General features: G+C 35.3%; 1 protein-coding gene across 2 annotated transcripts in view; it reads left to right on the top strand.

Annotated features, from left to right (window-relative positions):
* The window catches only part of AHCTF1 (AT-hook containing transcription factor 1), an 81,032-nt gene that overhangs the window by 1,911 nt on the left and 57,949 nt on the right, over window positions 1–21,172 (top strand). For both annotated transcript variants that reach the window (XM_068541718.1, XM_068541717.1), the window contains exons 2-4: window positions 11,513–11,637; window positions 13,498–13,751; window positions 17,611–17,791. In XM_068541718.1, the coding sequence (XP_068397819.1) occupies window positions 11,520–11,637; window positions 13,498–13,751; window positions 17,611–17,791 (553 nt within the window). In that variant the 5' untranslated portion in view covers window positions 11,513–11,519. The remainder of the gene's footprint in view (window positions 1–11,512; window positions 11,638–13,497; window positions 13,752–17,610; window positions 17,792–21,172) is intronic.

Below are 21,172 nucleotides of genomic sequence, written 5' to 3'. Positions count from 1 at the left end.
TTTTCATGGTTGATTATGTATCTCCTAGAATGTAAACTCCTTGAGGTCAGGAAGTAGGTCATCTTTCTGCCCTTGCATTCCCTTCCCAACGCAATGTTTTAAAAGTAGTTCGTGATTGGTAACTGTTTGAATTAAGTTTGAAAGAACAACTGCTGAAAGGCTGGACGTTTCTGGGTCCATGGCTAGTTTACATTTATATCATAATTCTTAGTTGTTTTTTTAAAAGTAAAAATGCATACAAAATGTTTTGTAGAAATGTTCGCTCAGTATATGGTGCATTATAATTATTGAACAACTAGATTAGAGTTTTATTTTCTGTTGTGGAGTTTAGCAGCCTTCTAGGATGTGTGTATTTCACACAACTGATCTTTCGTATTGTGTCAATATCTTTCCTAGTACTTTTGCAAATTTTGCTTTGCTTCTTAATATTGAAGCAATGTACACTTAAAAATAAGTGGGATCCAATATTAAGCTTTTTTTTTTTTTAAGAATCAATTTAATTTATTTATTTATTTTTGGTTGCATTGGGTCTTTGTTGCTGCGCGCGGGCTTTCTCTAGTTGTGGCGAGCGGGAGGCTACTCTTTGTTGTGGTGCGCGGGCTTCTCATTGTGGTGGCTTCTCGTTGCGGAGCACGAGCTCTGGGCGTGCGGGCTTCAGTAGTTGTGGCACGCGGGCTCTAGGGCGCACACTCCATAGTTGTGGTGCACAGGCTTAGCTGCCCCGCGGCATGTGGGATCTTCCCGGACCAGGGCTCGAACCCTTGTCCCCTGCCTTGGCAGGCGGATTCTTAACCACTGCGCCACCAGGGAAGTCCCTGAGCTTTTTCTTTTTAATACACTTTATTTTTTAGAGCAGTTTTAAGTTCACAGCAAAATTGAGTGGCAGGCACAGAGATTTCCAGTATACGCTTTCCCTGCTCCTATTCATGCATAACTTCTCCCATTATCAACATCCCCTACTAGACTGGAACATTTGTTACAATTGATGAACCTGCACTGACACATCCTCACCCAAAGTCCACAGTTTACATTACTATTCATTCTTGGTGTTGCACATTCTATGGATTTGGGTCAATGTCTAATGGCATGTATCCACCATTATGGTATCATTCAGAGTAGTTTCACCACCCTAGAAATCCTCTGTGCTCCCCTCTCCATCCCTCCCTCTCTACTAACTCCTGGCAATCACTGATCTTTTTGTCTCCATAGTTTTACCTTTTTCAGAATTTCTTATAGTTGGAATTATGCACTATGTAGCCTTTTCAGATTGGCTTCTTTCACTTTGTAATATGCATTTAAGTTTCTTCCACGTCTTTTCTTGGCTTGTAACTCTTTACAGCACTACATAATATTCCATTGTTTGGATGTACCACTGTTTATCAGTTCACCTGCTGAAGGACATCTTGGTTGTTTCCAGGTTTTGACGATTATTAATAAAACTGTTAAAAATATCCGTGTGCAGGTTTTTGTGTTTTATATAAGTTTTCAGCTCCTTTGGGTAAATACCAAGGAGCGTGATCGCCAAATCATATGGTAAGAGTATGTTTAGTTTTGTAAGAAACTGCCCAACGGTCTTCCAAAGTGGCAGTACCATTTTGCATTCCCAGCCTCAGTGAATGAGAGTTCCTGTTACTCCACATTCTCACCACCATTAGGTTGTTGTCAGCATCTGGATTTTGGCCATTCTAGTAAGTGTGTAGTGGTAGGTCATTGTTTGAATTTGCATTTTCCTGATGACATAAGATGTGGAGCATCTTTTCATGTGCTTATTTGCCATCTGTATATCTTCTTTTGTGAGGTGTCTGTTAGATCTTTGGCCATTTTTTAATTGGGTTGTTTGTTTTCTCGTTGGGTTTTAAGAATATTGAGTTTTTAAAAATTGATTTTAGTTATTGTTCAACATGTCTTTTCCTGTCCCTGCTAGTATCTTGCTATCCTAATTTATGACATGTTTAGGACCTGTTAGTTGCAAGGCATTGTGACCCTCTGGAATTCACGGGAATAAGGTATGATTTTTGCCTTTTAGGAATTCATAGTATTGTGGGGAAGACCGGCAAATACAAATGATGGATTTCAAAAATTATTTTTAGGATTGCTAACATAAATGTGGAAAGGAGTGAGCTCAGAGATGAGAGTAAATAGGAAAAGGATTGATCTACCCAGACCACACTGGGAATCTAGTCCTTAAATGGGGCTTTGGCAGAAGGAGGTAGAGGAGGGAACAGCATAAATAAAAGAATGAATATGCGAGGCAGTAGTAAACTGATGAAGGAAGGGGCGTGGGGAGACAAACATTGTAAAGATAGTCTGAGACTGCCAGATTGTGGAGGGCCTTAATTACCTGTGGCTGAAGATGTCAGTTTTTATATTCAGTAGGAGAGTCACTGAAAGTTTTTGTGAAGGGAGTGAAAATCCATCTGTGCTTTTATAAAGACAGTGGACAATATTTTCATTGAAATTAGGCACAGTGTTCTTGCTCTGCCTATCTAGACCTTGGAAGGATTTGAAACTTTGTAAATTACTTTTTAGAGGTTGCCAATACTGGCATGTCAGGCTAGGACTGTACTTAATTTTGTATAGTACTGAACATAGCCGCTTAATGTGTTTTTCTGAAGACGTATATATAGATATGTCTTTATATAAGATGTTCTTTCTAATATAATTTTTAGAAGTTCTCTTCAGTGTGCTTAAAATGTTAAAATTCACACTGTAAATATGGGATTTGAAAGGTCTGGAAACCAGAAGCCAATTTTTGCCCTATAGATTCAAAGGCTAACTTCTAAATTTGGAAAACTTTTTCTTTCAGTCACTGAACATTTTTTTGAACTCCTATGTGTCAGAATTGACCCCTTTCTTGTTATGAAATGACCCTCTTTATCCCTGGTAATATTCTTTGCTCTGAATTCTACTTTTAAAAATAATAAATAAATTAATTAATTAATTTGGCTGTGTCAGGTCTTAGCTGTGGCATGCAGGATCTTTGTTGCGGCATGCGGGATCCTTCCTTGCGGTGCTTGGGCCCTCTAGTTGTGGTGCGTGGGCACCAGAGCGCGCAGGCTCAGTAGTTGCAGCACTTGGGCTCGCTAGTTGTGGTGAGTGGGCTCTAGAGCGCATGGGCTCAGCAGTTGCAGCGCACGGGCTTAGTTGCCCTGTGGCATGTGGGATCTTAGTCCCCCAGCAGGGATCAAACCTGCGTCCCCTGCGTTGGAAGGCAGACTCTTAAACACTGGACCACCAGGGAAGTCCCATGAATTCTACTTTGACATTAATAAGCTGCTTCTGCCTTTTTTTGGTTGTTAGCATGATATATCTTCCATTATTTTACTTTTAACCTATCTAAGCTTTTTATTTAAACTTTGTCTTGCTTTTTTATCCAGTCTGACTGATATTTGCTTTTTAATTAGAATGTTAAAGTCATTTTGTTAATGTAATTAGTGATGTAATATGGTTAGGTTTCAATCTACCATCTTCCTATTTTTTTATTTGTACCACTTGTTCTTTTAAAAATTTTTTATTTTATATTGATGTATAGTTGATTAACAATGTTGTATTAGTTTCAGGTGTACAGCAAAGTGATTCAGTTATACGTATACATGTATCTATTCTTTTTCAGATTCTTTTCCCATTTAGCCATTTGTTCTTTCTCTCTTTTTATACCATTTTTTGGATTAACTTTTTTTATGTTGATATTTTATCTTTCATTGGCTTATTATATCTGTGTGTGTGTGTGTGTTTAGTGTTTATTTTAAGGTTTCTAGTGTACATCTTTAAATTACTATAGTCTATTTTCAAACATCATAGCATTTCGTGTATAGTGTAAGAAGCTTGTAACAATATGCTTCTATTTCTCCTCTCTAGGCCTTTGTGCCATTGTGTCATTTGTTTTCCTTGTAAATATGTTATAAACTCCTCAATATATTGCTGTCATTTTTGCTTCGAAGAGACAACTGTCTTTTAAAGAGATTAAAAATAAGAAAAAAAAAGTGTTTTGACCTTTTTTGGTTGTCTGTATTCTTTTACGTAGATCCAGATTTCCGTCTAGTATCATTTTGCGTCTGCCTGAAGGAATTCTTAAACATTCCTTGTAGTGCAGATCTGCTGGTGACTATCTTTTCAGTTCTTCTGTGTCTGAAGGGTCTTTCTTTTGCCTTCATTTTTTAAAATTTATTTTTAAAAATATTTATTTATTTATTTATTTATTTTTGGGCTGCATTTGGTCTTCGTTGCTGCGCACGGGCTTTCTCTAGATGGCGGCAAGTGGGGGCTACTCTTCGTTGCGGTGCGCGGGCTTCTCATTGTTGTGGCTCCTCTTGTTGCAGAGCATGGGCTCTAGGCACATGGACTTCAGTAGTTGTGGCACGCAGGCTCAGTAGTTGTGGCACATGGGCTTAGTTGCTCCGCGGCATGTGGGTTCTTCCCGGACCAGGGCTCAAACCTGTGTCCCCTGCATTGGCAGGTGGATTCTTAACAACTGCGCCACCAGGGAAGCCCTGCCTTCATTTTAAAAAGATATTTTTCACTGGATATAGAATTATAGGTTGACAGCTTTCTTTCTTTCAGAACTTAAAATACATTGTTCCACTTTTCTGGCTTGCATTGTTTTCAGTGACATGTCTCTTGTAATTCTTATCTTTGTTGCTCTGCAGTGTGCTACTTTAAGATTTTCTTTTTGTCCCTTGATTAGGATGTATTAATATTTTGGTGGAGTTTCTTCATGTTTCTCATGCTTGAAGTTTACTGACCTTTTTGATTTATGAGTTTGTAGTTTTCATCAAATTTAGGAATAATTTGGCCATTAGTTTTCCAGATGTTTCTGTCCTCTCCTTTTGGAAATTCCTATTACACATATTAGGTCACTTGCGGTTGCCTCATAGCTCAGTGATGCTCTCTTCTTTTGCTCCTCACCCCAGCCTTTTTCTTTCTGTGCTTCATTTTATTTAGATAGTTCCTATTGTGGGTGTTTAAGTTAACTAATATTTTCTGTGTCTAATCTGTTAATCCCATCCAATGTGTTTCTCTTCTCTGGACATTTAATTTAGACTTTTTTATATCTTCCAAGTCTTTCCTTAACATGTTCATGCTTTCCTCTATCTTGTTGGACTTGGGACTATAGCTAGAATAACTGATTTACTGTTCTCATCTAATAATTCTAACTTCTGTGTGATTTCTAGGTCCGTTTCTATTTGTTGTTGTTTTTTCCCCTTATTATGGGTCATATTTTCCTGCTTTTTGCGTGCCTGTCAATTTTTGATTGGACGCCAGACATTGTGAATTTTACTTTCTTGAGTACTGAATATTTTTGCAATCATTTATATACTCTTGAGCTTTGTTTTGGGATGCAGCTAAGTTTCTTGGAAACAGTTTGATTCTTTTGAGGCTTGCTTTTTGAGCATTAGACCAGAGCAGCCTTTAGACAAGGGCTAATTTTTCTCCCCACTACTGAAGCAGTCAGTACCTTTCTGAGTACTCTACTCAGTGCCCATGTATTAGGCTTTTTTTCACTCTGGAGCTATACCTGGGCATGCATACACTTTGGGGATTGTTTCTCCTCTGCTTTTCCAATGATTTATTTCTTGGCTTCTGGTAGTTTCCTTACATGCTTGTATTAACCATGTGAAGATTCAAGAGAACCCACTGCAAATCTCTGGAGCTCTTTGTATGACCCTTTGTACTGCAGTACTCTGCCCTTTGAATTCTAGCTACCTTTGGAATTCTCAACTCTGTCTTCTCAACTCACGGCGACCCTTGGACTCTATGTGAGTTCCCTCTCTCTGCTCTGTGTCCTGGATACACGCTATACATGGTAACCTGAGACAGTCCTAGAGGTCATCTTGTTTGTTTTTCTTTTCTTAGGGACCACTGTCCTGTGCTACCTATTGTCTGGTGTCTGAACAACTTGTTTTCACATATTTCGTTTCTTTTTTTTAGGTGGGAGAATATATTGGGAATGGAAATTACAGTTCTCTTTTTAAATATTGCGACTGTTTGAGCCACTACTTCCACATCGTAATCTTTGTTTTATATTAAAAAGAGCATAACAGAAAACACATCCAGCCTGAGAAATGGAACATTTATTATATTTCTTTTTCAAAAAATTGATTATTGTGCACCTTTCAGATGAATTTTAGAATCACTTTGTGGAAGTCATCTCATAATTCTGTTGGGGTGATCTTGATTGAATTGCAGTGATCATGAAACTTTTTTGCCTGATGTCCATGAACACTCCACTGACTGTACTTTGGGAAAAGCTACCCAAAATGTACAGAATTTTGGAGGTTTTAGCTCTAGAGAAATGATTTGGGTTTTAAGTTTAATAGGAAAAATGTGTTAACTTCAGTTTACCATTGCACTGGTTTTTTAAATCAAGACTAGAGAAGGCCGTCAGAGGTGAAACCAACGTAATAACAATGTGATTGTGGCCTTTCCTACCTAAATTTGTGTAAAATTTTCTTTGGTACTAAAATACTTAGGAGGAGAGGGATACAATCACTTTATGAAAACATAATGCTTTCAGCATCTAAAGCTTGAGCCTAGGACTGTCATGTATATATAAGATTTTAATATAATTATAAGAGGCTAATGGTCATTACTTCTCACTGACTCTGTTATAGTAATAATAGTCTAATTACTTTATATTTGATTATACTTTTAGATCTGTTTTGGATAAAAAAAAAACTTACACTTTAACTACTAAGTCTCAAACACAACTTTTTTTGAGTTTTTTGAGTTAATGGTGACATACATGTTTTTTGAGGTAGTTTATCAGATTTTTGTCCAGAAAATAGCATTCATAGCCTGGACGGAAAATTATAACTCATGTTTTTGAGTAACCTTTTCAAATATATTTTTTCTTTTCACATAAATTGGTAGTGAGAATAAGTACTTGCCAATTATCAAATGACCAGAAAGAACAGGAGACTGGAGATCAAAAGACCATTAGTCTAGTTTTTGATAAAGGCTGAGTCACTAGGAAGAGAAATAATGGACTAGAAGGCAGAGGTTTGGTGGGTTTTTTTTTTTTTTTTTTTTGGTAAAATGGGCAGTTTTTGGTGACCACTTGTATTGTAGGGTAAGGGGAGGAAAAGGAAACCATTTATTCATGTAGTCAACCAATATTCTTTGCCCCCTCCAGTGTGGAAACTACGTGGATTAAAATAAGTAAGATCTAATCTGTCCCCTAAGAACTTTCTAGTTGGGTATATATACAAAGAGGAAATTACAGAGTGCTATAAGTACCATCCATGATAGGGGAAGTACCAGGTTCATCAGGAACAAATAGAATTGTAATTTAACCCGGACAAGGAAAATTTTTTTTGAAGAATCATTGTTTTAACCAAGTCCTCAAAGTCTGGGTAGGTGATGGAATCATTAACTGAGAGAAGAAACAGAAGAAAAGGAACAAATCCGTAGAGAGGAGGGAGAAAGATTGTTTCATTTTGGAAATGTTGAATGTGAGGTGCAGTGGAAGCATCCACATAGGGAATGGTTAGTAGTGTCTGTTACTTTGGAAAGAATATGGTGTTGCTGTCATACAGTATTTGAAGCCATGGAGTAGCAGGGATCTCTTTCTCCTGATGATCTGGTATGATGATATGATGATGAGGTAAAGGATATAAGTTTTTTACCTGTAGGAAATAAAAATTCTAGAATTACCAAGTCAAAAGATTTGTCCGCATAAAATTAGGGCCTGGCAAATTATCTTCCAAAAAGGCTTTTGGGGTTTATGTTTCTGCAAGAGTGTATAAGCGCATGTGTGTTTTCCCTATACCTTTAACAGTGATTGGTAAAAACGGTATCATGATTTAACATGGCATTTTCTTGATTGTTAGTGAATATTAGGTTGATTTGCACCTTCTTCCCATCTTAGATTATTTAAATATCTCCTGTATTTTCAAAGTTTTTTGTTTTAGATTTTTTTGTTTTTAAAAAGTTCTTAATTGATTTTATAAAAATGAAAAACATTTTAAAAAATCCAAGCCATACCAAAAAAGTATAAAGAAAGGAACAAATCACCCCAAATTTGGGTCACACAAAGTAAATAGTACTAATGTTTTGTATTTCAGACACCTCTGTAGTCAGATACATGGATAGAAGATTTTATACAGAGACTAGTTTTATGAAATGCAATAGACTATAAATGTTATTTTTTAGAAAATTAATTTTATAAGAAAAAACTAAAATTAAAGGACAGGAATTATTAAGCTTATGATAATTTTAACACATCAGTCATTTCTTTATAAAAGTGGTGGGTTTTTTTGTTGTTTTTTTTTTAAGAAAGATCTATTAAGGGTGGCTGTTAACTATTGTTTTGCCATAGGTTTCAGTTTGATAGTATTGATTTTATTTTCTGAGAATGGCTTGGGCTGAGTGTTACAATTGCGTGTAGTCCCTGCTGGGGAACCATGTACCTAGTAAAATGACTTGTACTTGGTATCACTCTCCTGCCAGGGAGACCCCTTTGGATGTTAATGCCTTTCTCCCAATAAAGCAGCACAGTGCCCTGGAATGTGGCCCTCTGATGAGGTTCAATGGTATGTAGTATGTAATGAGAGGCTTCTAGACCTGGAATTTTCCTAGGGTTATCTATTCACCCTTTTAGTTTACTTCTTTCCAAACTGAAGGATATTAGAATTCTATGGATTTTTTGAACTCACCTTCTTTCTTCTGTGTTGTTTCATGATGTACGTACACACACACATATACTTTTATTCATTTTCTAGATATTAGGGGAGGAGTGTATAGTATGTGTGTGGGTAATGTGTATAACTTTGCTCTACCAACGTGTAACTTCTTTGCTGGAACAAATTGTACTGGTAACATTAATTGAATAGTCCATACTTCTGCTCTGATTTGAAATATCCAAATATGCTTATATCATCTACTAAATTTTTGTGGTTCTGTGTCTAAATTATGTTTCATTGATCTATTTGTCCGTTACTAGCATATTATTATTACAGTTTTAATTATTATAATGTATTGAATAATAGTATGTTTTTATAATCTGATAAAACAAATTTCTCTTTATTTTGTTTGGTTATTTTTAGTATTTTGCTATTAAGGAAACTTTCTACTAATATATACATTCTTGTGTATGCCTCTTCCTATATATATTTTCCACTTGGATATGTAACAAAGTCTAAAATAAGTCAAATGTCTCTTCATTCTCAAGACAACAAGAGGATTACAGATGCTTTATTTAAATCCAGTACTTGACCATTATTATTGTTGCTGTTATGTTGTCCATATTTTAGATTTTTCCATTTATTTACCAGTACGTTGACACACCATTCTTTTTGTGTCTCAGAAGTTGTGTCTGATCATTATTCTACCTGAAGCCTTCTTTTAGAATTCCCTTTAAGGGAGGATCTGTTTGTGCTAAACTCAGTTTTTGTCCAAAAATGTGTTTTCATATTTGTTTTTGAGGATAATTTCAGTGATATATAAACTATATGTTGACAACTATTTTTGCTTAGAATTTTGAAGATATTCCAGACTTCTGACTTCCACTGTTGTTGAAAAGTCATTTCTTTTTATTTGACCTAGGATTCACTGGTCTTCCTGATTTCAGAGAATTAGTTTGTCTCTATAAATCTGGGAAATATCTTTTAGAATATTGCCTTCTCCTTGCTATTCATGTTATATTTTGGGGGGATTCTGAATAAACGTATGTTAGATTTTCTCCCTGTATTGTCTGTAACTTTTAACTACTCATCTTTTTGTCTCTCTGTGCTACATTTTCTCTCTCCACTGCTTTTCTTATCTTTTGAGTTTGTTTTTATTGACTTAAGTAGGTACAAAAGAATATTTGTAAGTTATGAAGAACCATGATGCAAAGAATACCTATGTACTCGCTACCAAGTTTTAGAAAAAGAAAATTACCGTTACTTGGAGTCCCTTTGTGTATTCTTCTCCATTCCATTCCCCTTTCTCTCCTCTCATAGGTAACTACTATTGTGGACTTTGTGTTTATGGTTTCCTTTGTGTTATTCATACTATTGCTACATGTGTTTGTATTCTTAGGCAATATTTTTTTTAGTTTTGTAGTCTTTTAAACTTTATATAAATGTAATTCTGCATGTATTTTTTCTACTTTTGTTTAATAATGTACTCTGATGTTTGTTCATGTTGTTGCACTGTAGCTGCTACATTCTCATTGCTCCATTGAGGTTTTTTCCCCATTGAGTTCTAAATTTTACCTCATTTTTCATTCCAGAAGTTCTTTTATTCCCCCCAAATCTACTTGACCAATTTTCATTATAATTTTTAAAGTTTATTCCTCATTAGCAAACTAAATCTTTGATTTCTTTAAACCTGTTAAACATACTTATTTTCTGTTCTCTGATCTTTTCAGTATCTGAATGAAGTCTTTGATAGCCTGATTCTGCTGGCTCTTGATCCTGATATCCTTGTTAAGGTTTTGTTATTTTGATTGTAAGCTCATTTTCTTTGGAACTTCATCTTTGAGAACTCTTTGAGATTCCAAAGAGTTCAAATATTTGGTGGTTTCTGTGGGTTGCTTGGAGCATTACCAACCTGAGACTACTTTATAGTATTCTTCACCTGAATATTTTCTGGTACCATAGCTTGAATTCTGGCCACTAATTTGTATGAAGGGAAATTTTCTTTTTCTGTGTAGAAACTTTCAGCCATGGTCAACATGAACAGCTTTATTGCTCGCAGTCCTGCACAGAGGGTGTTTGTCTCACTCACTTTTATGCTGATGATATAGCCCTATGGAGTTTAATGGGGGTTGGGGGGGTTAGCCCTAAGCTTTTTCTTCAGCCTCTGTGGACCTCAGGATGCTCAAAACAAGATCAGGGTCACCAGAACTGGATTTAGTAGCTAACCCTCAAGACCCAAGCCAGCTTGTATATCTTCCAACATTCCTACTGTTTCCACTTTTGGCTTTGCCAACTCCGTAATCTTTCAAAAAGATACTTTTATATTTCAGCCATCATTTTTCGTTGTTTACAATGGAAGAGTCATTTAGGAAATCTACTGTTCTATACATTGTAAATGAAAGATAATTTTAGATTTTTTTCTGTGCAGTTAAAGACATGTACCAAACTCAATTCCTGAGGTTACTGTGGGTTTGGACATTTTTCATAGACTTTCTCCTCTTTTACTGTAGTGGTAACTTTTCTAAAATAATAGCAATTTTTCCTGTTTTGTGTGTGAAATGTTCTTTGAGAGTAAATGAAGCAATAAGATTAATTGCATTGAACCCAGTCTTCGAAGAATCTAGGCACTCATGTATGTCCTTAGGACATCTGGCTTAATGAATCTTTACCCTCCTAAGTCTGTTTGGGAAATACTTTCTTAGGAGAGAATGTCTCAGACCCAAAGCACATAATGTGTAGTTCATAATCAGATTTTAGTTTCAGTTTATTTACTTTTGTATGGTAGCTTTTTCTTTTTCTTTTCTTTTTTCCCTTTCCCCTTGGCTAGAGATAATCAAGTGTGTTATAGTACAAATATATCATAATAATCTTACTTTAAAAAATATTTGCAGTGGAAGTATGCGAGACCTAACAGCACAAGTGACTGTAACAGCACAATTCCCAGAAGTGACTATCCAAGCCCTTGGAGAAGATGAAATAACATTAGACTCTGTGCTTCGTGGAAAGTTTGCTGCAGGTAAAGTAATGTTGCTGAAAATTTAGCAACATTATTGCTAAATTTAATAAGATTAATAATAAGCATATATTAAGATAAATAATATTAAGCATATATTGCAGTTCCTTTAATGTGGAAGAATAAAAGCAGAACCTGCTTAGACTGGTCTTATATAAGTATATTACGTCTACAAGTACATACGTATTAATTTCTACCTACTTGAGCACATTTTCATTGAATCTCCTGGGGTATTATAGTTCATTTTTCCTTTTTGCAATACCATATATTTTATATCTCTTAGTATTGAGTATCTGCATTTGGAAAGTAGAAATGATACATGGCTGGTTTTCCTTTATAATTAGTAAGTTTTATCGGTGATGAGTTTAGATTAGAACCTGAACAGTCTTATGAGTAGAAAAACCTGATTGTAGTGCCCTAGGTGATACAATATATTCTGAAAGTCTTATTTCTTAATTCTATTAATCTGAACAAGATCTTAATAATAATGATGTTTTACATTATATAATACAGCAGAGAATTAGACCAGAGAAACCATTAAATTACGGATTTCAGTCTAGTGAAATATATTGCAGAAGACTTTTCTGAAAATGAGTTTTATAGCCATCCTGCCTAGCAGGAAGACAACGAAACATATAGATCAGTAATTTAGCTATTTATAGTGCTATTCTCTTGAATATTGAAGGTAATAACAGTACTACTCTTACATGCTAGGTACTGTAACAATTTTTCATTGAGGTAACTACTAGGTTTTTCTCATTAGGCACTATTACTATTCTATGTAACTGAGAATCAAATAGGTTAAGTAACTTGGTCCCAGTTACATAGAAAGCAAGTGGCAAAAATGAGCTTTGAACCCGTGCGTTCTTGGTCCCCACTGTACCATGCTATTTTTTTTTAAAACTCTAGCCTCTCTCAGCTATAATCTAGTATATACAGCTATCTGTTTGGATGCCTGGTAGACATCACAAATTTAGTAGTAAAAATTAACATCATTCATCTAGCTGTTCAAGGGAAAATTCAGGGTCTAGTTCTTGATTTTTCTGTATTACTCACCTCCCTATATATTATTCATCAGCAAGTAAATCCTTTTAGTTCTGCCTCTGAGATGAATCTCCAGTCAATCCACTTTTCTGTATTCATGACCACCAACCAAGCATAGGGTACCATCTCCCTACTTCTGCTCTGGTCCCACCTTATTTTCCATTCTCTGCTTAGCAGCTGGACTAACATTTAAAAATGTAAATCAGATTGTCACTGTCCTGCTTAAAACCCTCCAGTTACTTTAGATTGCATGAAGAATAAAATCCAGACATGACTAGTCAGGGGCCAAGAAGGGCTTCTGATATTTCCTATTATTATACTGGTTATGTCTCGTCTTCTCAGATTTTGAACTCTTCAGTGACAGATCATGAGTTATACTTTTATAACTCCCATAACACCTAGTTTAACTCTTAAGGTATAATGTAGTAAAAATATGAGTTTGGGAGTTAAACAGACTTGCGATCCACTTCTGGCTCTGGTATTCATAGCCATGTGGGTTTTGGGCAAGTCATTCATTCATACAGTTGTATGAAAGTTTAGCTGCCTTATTTCTGTATTGGGGTGTAACAAGGAGTAAGTGAGAGAATGTATTTAAGCATATAACATGGTACCTTTACTGAATGGTTACTTTATTATTGCATTAGTAGTTGTTCAATTTATTTTTACTAATTAGAGGACCACTCTGTTCTGTAAATGCTTAGATTTCAGTTTGGAGATAATGAGCTGTATATTATATATGCAAAAGAGCTAACTGCTATTTAGTTTTGTTGTATATATACAATATTAAAATAAGAAACATTTTTGTTTTTTTTCTTCTAGGGAAAAATGGACTTGCTTGCTTGGCTTGTGGTCCACAACTTGAGGTAGTAAACTCTCTAACAGGAGAGCGGTTGTCTGCATATAGATTCAGTGGAGTGAATGAACAGCCTCCTGTAGTCCTAGCTGTGAAAGAATTCTCTTGGCAGAAGAGAACTGGATTGTTAATTGGATTGGAAGAAGCAGAAGGGAGTGTTCTCTGTCTTTATGACCTTGGTTTATCAAGAGTGGTTAAAGCAGTTGTTCTTCCTGGAAGGGTAGGTACTGCTTAAGATATGTGGACATTCTGCTTTCAAAACCGAACCCCTGCTGGTTACATGGGTGTGTTCACTTTGTGAAAATTCATTGAGCTATATACATTTGTAATTAGATTACTTTTATGGAAGTTTGTTGTTTTTCATTAAAAAGTTTAAAATAAAGAGGTTAAAAATATATTATCAAAGCAACATAACATTTAAAATAAAACTTTCCTTGGATAAAGATGTGGTGTGTGTGTGTGTATATATATATATATATATATATATATATATATATACACACACACACACACACACACAATGGAATATTACTCAGCCATCAAAAAGAATGAAATAATGCCATTTGCAGCAACACGGATGGACCTAGAGATTATCATACTAAGCAAAGTAAGTCAGAAATATTAGAAAGTCTAATATTTAGACTCTAAAATATTTTAGTGTATCATATTTTAGACTCCACATATGATATCACTTATATGTGGAGTCTAAAATATGATACAATTCAACATATCTATGAAACAAAAACAGACTCAGAGATAGAACAGACTGTGGTTGCCGCAGGTGGGGTGGGGGTGGGGGTGGGGAGGGGAGGGAAGGGATGGGAGCTACATATTCACAGAGGCAAGCTATTATGTACAGGATGGATAAACGACAGGGTCCTGCCATATGGCGCAGGGAACTGTATTCAATGTCCTGTGACAAACCATAATAGAAAAGAAAATATGTATATATATGTAAAGAATATATATCTATGTACATGTATAACTGAGTCACTTTGCTGTACAGAAGAAATTAACACAACGTAAATCAATGAAATTTTTAAAAAATTAAAATATAACTTCCTTATTCTTGGTTAGAAAATTACAAAGTAAAAATAGTGATGACATGTAGTGTTCTAATCTTTTATATGAAAAGTATCATCTGAATTTTGTTCTTACATCCAGTTGTGTTTTATGAGGGCACCAAAAGTTTATAAAAATATTATATTCATTACTATGGCATTTTTTCCTTGCCTCTGTTTTTTCTCTTTTAATTTGAGACTGTAGCCTTGTAGCAATATGTAAAATATGTCTTTATTACCATTTAAGATGTGAATAATATATTTAAATAGTGAGTTCATTTATATTCACCATTTATTAATTCTAACATATGTATGCCTTGATATGCCAGGCATCTTATCCAGTAGTAATTACAGAAGTTCTTTGAATTCAGGTTGTTTCTTCAGCAGATTTATTACTGCTCTTTTTACATGGTGAGAAAATGTATACACTTACAAATACAAAGACAAAAATCATGGAAGAGTAGAATTCTTTTTCTACCAGTGTGAAAGAAGTATGCACTTTACACACAAAAGTTTATGTAGGTATGTATGCATATATATGTATGTAATGTATATCATCATAGAATAGAATTTTTAAAGTTAAAAGGGGGCTTAATGACAAAATAATAATTTTTTATAGTGAGGAAACCAACCCAGTGGGCTAATGTGGGGTCTGAAGTAATTTATAGCCTGGTATCTTATATGTACTTGCCAGTGATGATGATTTTAAAGACAGAATTATTTGACAATTTATTGAGTGCTTACTGTAAATCAAGCTATGTGCTAGATTTTGGGGGTAAGTGGATGAATTGAACTTGGTCCATGCTGTCCAAAAAGGCTTGTAGTATAGTGGGAGAAGACAGATTATAGGATGATAGCATAAATATAATAAGTGCTTTGATAATTTTAGCACTTGGAACGTGGAGAACACCTGGATGATTTCTGTTCAAAAAGGTTGGACGTTTTAGGCAAAAAGGCCAACATGTAAGAAGTCATGGTGTATGGAACATTTGGAAAACTAGTCTTATTGAGAATGGCGGGAGAGAAGGGAAGGAGGAAGTGGGTGCCAGAAATGATGAGGACTGAGATTGTGAATGGCCTTATTTGCAGTTAGGGGCCTCCTCCTAAAGTCTGTGGTGAAATCATTTTAAATTTAAAGTGGAATTGTAGTGTAAAAAGCTATTTGGTTGGGGTAGTTCAGGTAAATAAGGATGATGGACTGAACCGAGGAAGTGACATAAGAAATGGAGAAGATGGGACAGATTCAAAGTAGATTCCAGAGGTAACATGGACAGGACTTGTTGATCATTTGGATAAGAGTAATTGAGAAGGAATAAGAGTTAGATAAATTATTGGTTGCTTAATTGGATGAATGGTTGATATCACGTGGAATATAGGGGAAAGAAAAGATTGGGAGGGAGAGGAGTGATAGATACCTTCAAAAGGAGTTCAGTCAACTAGCTCTTTTTTTTTAAATTTATTTATTTTATTTATTTATTTTTGGCTGCGTTGGGTCTTCGTTTCTGCGCGCGGGCTTTCTCTAGTTGCGGCGAGCGGGGGCTAGTCTTTGTTGCAGTGTGCGGGCTTCTCATTGCGGTGGTTTCTCTTGTTGAGGAGCACGGGCTCTAGGCGCGTGGGCTTCAGTAGTTGTGGCACACAGGCTCAGTAGTTGTGGCTCGCAGGCTCTAGAGTGCAGGCTCAGTAGTTGTGGCGCACGGGCTTAGTTGCTCCGCAGCATGTGGGATCTTCCTGGCCCAGGGCTCGAACCCGTGTCCCCTGAGTTGGCAGGCGGATTCTTAACCACTGCGCCACCAGGGAAGCCCCCACTAGCTCTTTTTTGACTAGGGCACAGTATCCCCTCTTAAATTTGCTTTTAACTGCCTCACTTTAAAATTAATTAAGGTAGCATTGTCGATAACTTCATGTATAGTATTTATATGAGGAATGCAAACAGATCCCTTACCCGTCACTGAAGGAATTAAAGAGAACATGCTTTAGTATTTATAGACATTATTACATAATTTAGAAAAGGAAGACAATCCATGAAATTACAGCTTTCAGAATTAGAAACACTAAGGAATGTTTTGTGTACTAATGAAATATTGAGAAAGCCAGGGTTTTGCCTGTAATAATAAATTACAGCCTGAAACAAACTTTAACCTTACATTAACACATAAACCATTGATAGCAAATTTCCTCTTTTCTTTCTAGGATATTCATCAGTGTTATAGTAGAAATCACCAAATACTTAATTATCAAATATCATACCTAATTAATTTTTGTGAATTAATAAGAAACAGAAGGAAAGCTAAGTGTAAACTAAAATACAGACTGTTAGGTACAGACATTTAAAATTTGACTCATGAGATGAAGAGGAAGAATACAACTCCATGATGTAGCTACAGTATGATTTTCTTTAACTAATTTCAGTCCTTGTTAAATGTCAGTGATCCAGTTACTGCCAAAGCTTTTTGTGAAGTCCATTATAATGTAGCCCTTTTAAAGAAGGTTAGACCTCTTCAGGCTTTAGGGCATAAAAAGGACCTTTTTAAAAAAGTGTAAACAGTAAATTTTTCTGGAATGATTTATTTTTACTCCTCTTTAGAGGAGAGGCTATATACTTATACAGTAGCTGGTTAAGAGTTTTAAAGTGAGAAAAATCTAGGTTTCAGTTTTATACTTAATGACTGTGTGACTTGAATAACTCAGCTATTCTAAGCCTCAGGGTGTTTCATCTTTAAACAGGGATAATTATATATAGTCTGATATCAAAGGGTTATTGTGAATTGATTAGCATAATGCCTGGAATATAGTAAAGTCTTGATAAACATGAGTTATTATTCCAACTGTATCATGTAATTCTTGTTATATCTGAACATTTCATTATGTTATTCCGATTTGCAAGTGTCAAATGCAGATTTGTGATTCCGTATTGGAAAATGTTAACATCTGTATAACTAATAACCTGCTTTAACCTCAGAATTTGTTGTGTTTTCTCACTTTGTATAAGAAAAGCAAATGATATATTCTGCTTTCTAGGTAACAGCTATTGAACCTATAATTAATCATGGAGGAGCCAGTGCAAGTACTCAGCATTTACACCCAAGTCTACGATGGCTTTTTGGTGTGGCAGCTGTGGTAACTGATGTTGGACAGATCCTTCTTATTGACCTGTGTTTGGATGAGTTGTCAGGCAATCAGAATGAAGTAGAGGCATCAGGTAATTAATTAGTCATTCTTTGCTTGAAACCAGAAATTAAGCACCTGAGTATTCTGATGCAATGGATTGATTTTTTTTTTTTTAAATAGTCAAAAAACGTTATATGGAAACTTCTTTATGTATCTGTTTTAAAAAAAATTGTTTGCTCCTCTTTTATTGTTTTGGGCACTATGGAGATGTTTTGCATGAGTTATTCTATTTTATTGATGAAGTGTTTATAGACTAAAGTAGGTCTTGAAAGAGATAGGGATATATTTCCAGATACACACTTGAATAATATATTCACGTTATTAAGTAAATGCCAGAAGAAGGGCTGAAAGGTATAATATCTTGATCCTTATCAAACAGTATAAAATTATCCAACTATGTAGGATCTAACATAGTGTTTTTGGCATACTGTTTATGTTCCTACAGTAAGCCCAAGATAGAAATAAAGCAATAAATAACAGTAATTTAAAAGTCTTCCCTCACAAAATAACATCCTAAAATAGAACTAAAGCTACTTAAGTGAAGAGAGAGAATTTTCCCCCTTTAATACTAATGCATATATTTATAAATCTACTTCTCAAGTGTTTTTTGTTTTGTTATTTTTGTGATTTATGAGACTCTTACTTGATTGGTTTATGTAGGGAGGAGAGCTAACCTAAAAACTTCTAAAAATGTGTGTATTACCAATAAAGTTTCAGGAAAGGACTATTCCTTGAGGACCTTCTTGATTTTTAAAATAGTCCTGTTGGGACTTCTGGTGGTTCAGTGGTAGAGAATCCGTCTTACAATGCAGGGGGCTCGGGTTTGATCCCTGGTCAGGAAACTAAGATCCCATGTGCTGCGGGTCAACTAAGCCCACACCCTGTAACAACTGAGCTCAGGCGCCTCAACTAGAGAGCCTGCGTGCTGCAAACTACAGAGCCCACGTTCCCTGGAGCCTGTGCGCCACAACTAGAGAAGAGAAAACCTGCACGCCACAACTAGAGGGAAGCCCGTGTGCCTCAATGAAGATCCCGCATGCCACAACTAAGACCCAACGCAGCCAAAGATAAATAATATAATAAATAAATCTTAAAAAAAAAATAGTCCTGTAATATTAGTGCAGATCTGTTTATTTATGGATCAGCTAAGAAATAGATACAAATAATCAGTATTTTGTCCCAATTTATAATGAGTATAACTAATAAGAACTGTTGGTATGTAATAAAACTGATTAAAACTGCAAGTGGTAAAAATTATGTTTGACCAGAAATTAACTGAGGAAACAGATTATCTGATCAAAATTTAAATCTGCAAAATATGACGTAAAAAAGTTTGATTTGGTAGAAATAATGGCCACACATGCACTTAAGGCAAAAAAAATTCTCGTAATGATGGAAACTATACCTGGAAATTTGATGTGTATTAAGATCTGATTGATCTTAATAAAATCCTGGGTAAAGTTTAAATGAAAAGAATTGATTAGTATAAATAACAGTAACTAAAAATGAATTTGTAGAATATTAGAAATGATTTAACTGCTCTTTGTAGAAAATTGATGAAGGAATTAGTCTTGATGGAGTTTTGTTCCAGAGTGGCTTGTAGATGATATCGCTGTAGGTCTAAGGCTAATTAAAATACCTGTATTCATAATTAAAACTCTTCAGATCAAAATAGTAGAGTTGAAACATGCTTTATTTCAGGAGTCAATAGTTAGTAGTTAAATTCAACACAAGGGTAATTTTATAGTGAAACTCTCTGGATTGTAATCAAAGATCAGAATCTGTTTCTCAATTATGAGAATTAGGAAGCCATTGAATTTTATAGCATACAAAAAGTTGAGTTTTGGGGTTTAATGCAAAATTAATTTTTTGTTTACAGAAGTAATTTATAATTACAGCTATTTAGACTTCACTGAAACACACACAACATAAAAAATGAAGTTCCTAACATGATAAACATACTATAAATACTATTTTGCAACTTTTCCAAACTTAACAGTATTCCTTATACATCTTTCCATATCAGTGCATATAGAGTCTACTTTATTCTCTTAAATAAGTTTACAGTATTCCATTTATTAACTAGTTATTTTGGCAAAATGTAATCACTTGCTGTTTTCTGGGGGGGAAAAATCAAGCAGAATGGATTAGGAGGGTAATCATTCAAGTACAATGTGATAGGATTTTTTTCCCCCTTCATAACAGCGTTGAAGGAATCTGCTCTTGCACAACAGTTATATCAATGAATGGGCCTGAATTTTTTTTTATTTAAACGTTTCAAACATCTTCAAGTAGAATAGACCAGTATAAAAATTCCCACAAACCTGTTACCTAAATTCAAGTTAGTTTTCAAAATTTACCCATATGTGCATCTGTTCTCTTTTATTTCCCTTTTCCCCCCTTCTCTCTCTCTCTTTCTTTTTTTTTTTTTTATTTTTATTTTTGGCTGCACCGTGTGGCATGCGGGATCTTAGTTCCCAGACCAGGGATCGAACCCTTGCCCCCTGCATTGGGAGCACGGAGTCTTAACCACTGGACCACTAGGGAAGTCACCCTTCTCTCTTTTTTACTCTGTACTAATCTAAAGCAAATAACGGTTATTTTACTACATAATCATGATGCCGTTTACCACTGTTAACGACATTAAACATGGACTTACATTTGACGGTTTGCCTCTCATGTCTATTTGAATTTAGAGCAGTCCTCCCTCTGTCCTCTCCTTATTCATTTATTTATTTTTAGTGCCACGGACTTGCTGAAGATGTTAGTTATCTGGTAAAATGCCCCACATTTTGGAATTATCTGTGTGTCTTCATGTGATGTCATTCACATTTTGTATTTTCTGCAATTGTAAGTTAGCTCTGATTAGATTGATTTAACACTTGACAAGTATACTTCAGAAGTGCTGGGTATTTCATAATGTATCACAGCAGGAGGCACATGGTGTCTTGTTTCATATTTAGTGATCAGTGAGTTCAGATGACGACAGCATGATCCATCAACCTTTGTACCAGTGGTTCTCAACTGGGGGTGATTTTTTGCCCTCTAGATTTTTGGTCATATCTGGAGACATTTTTGGCCATTAATACTGGAGGGAGATGATGCTACTTGGCGTCTGGTAGAAAGAAGCCAAGGATGCTGTGAACATCCTATAAAGCACAAGACAGCCCCCACAGCAAAGAAATATCTGACCCAAGATGTCAGTGGAGCCAAGGTTGAAAAACCATACTTTGTTGCATCCATTGAGATTGTTGCCTAGGTCTCTTGTGTCATTAGGGCTGCAAAAAAAAGATGACTTTAAAGTTCTGTTAATCTAAAGAATAATTTTCTGATTAACTAGGGCTATTTGTTCACCTTGAAGTACAGTTTGTACAGAAAAGGGAGAATAAATGCTTATATTACTATTTAAGTA

This window comes from Eschrichtius robustus, chromosome 3 (genome assembly GCF_028021215.1).
Source record: "Eschrichtius robustus isolate mEscRob2 chromosome 3, mEscRob2.pri, whole genome shotgun sequence".
Taxonomy (NCBI): domain Eukaryota; kingdom Metazoa; phylum Chordata; class Mammalia; order Artiodactyla; family Eschrichtiidae; genus Eschrichtius; species Eschrichtius robustus.
This window is presented reverse-complemented; position numbering and strand designations above follow the sequence as displayed.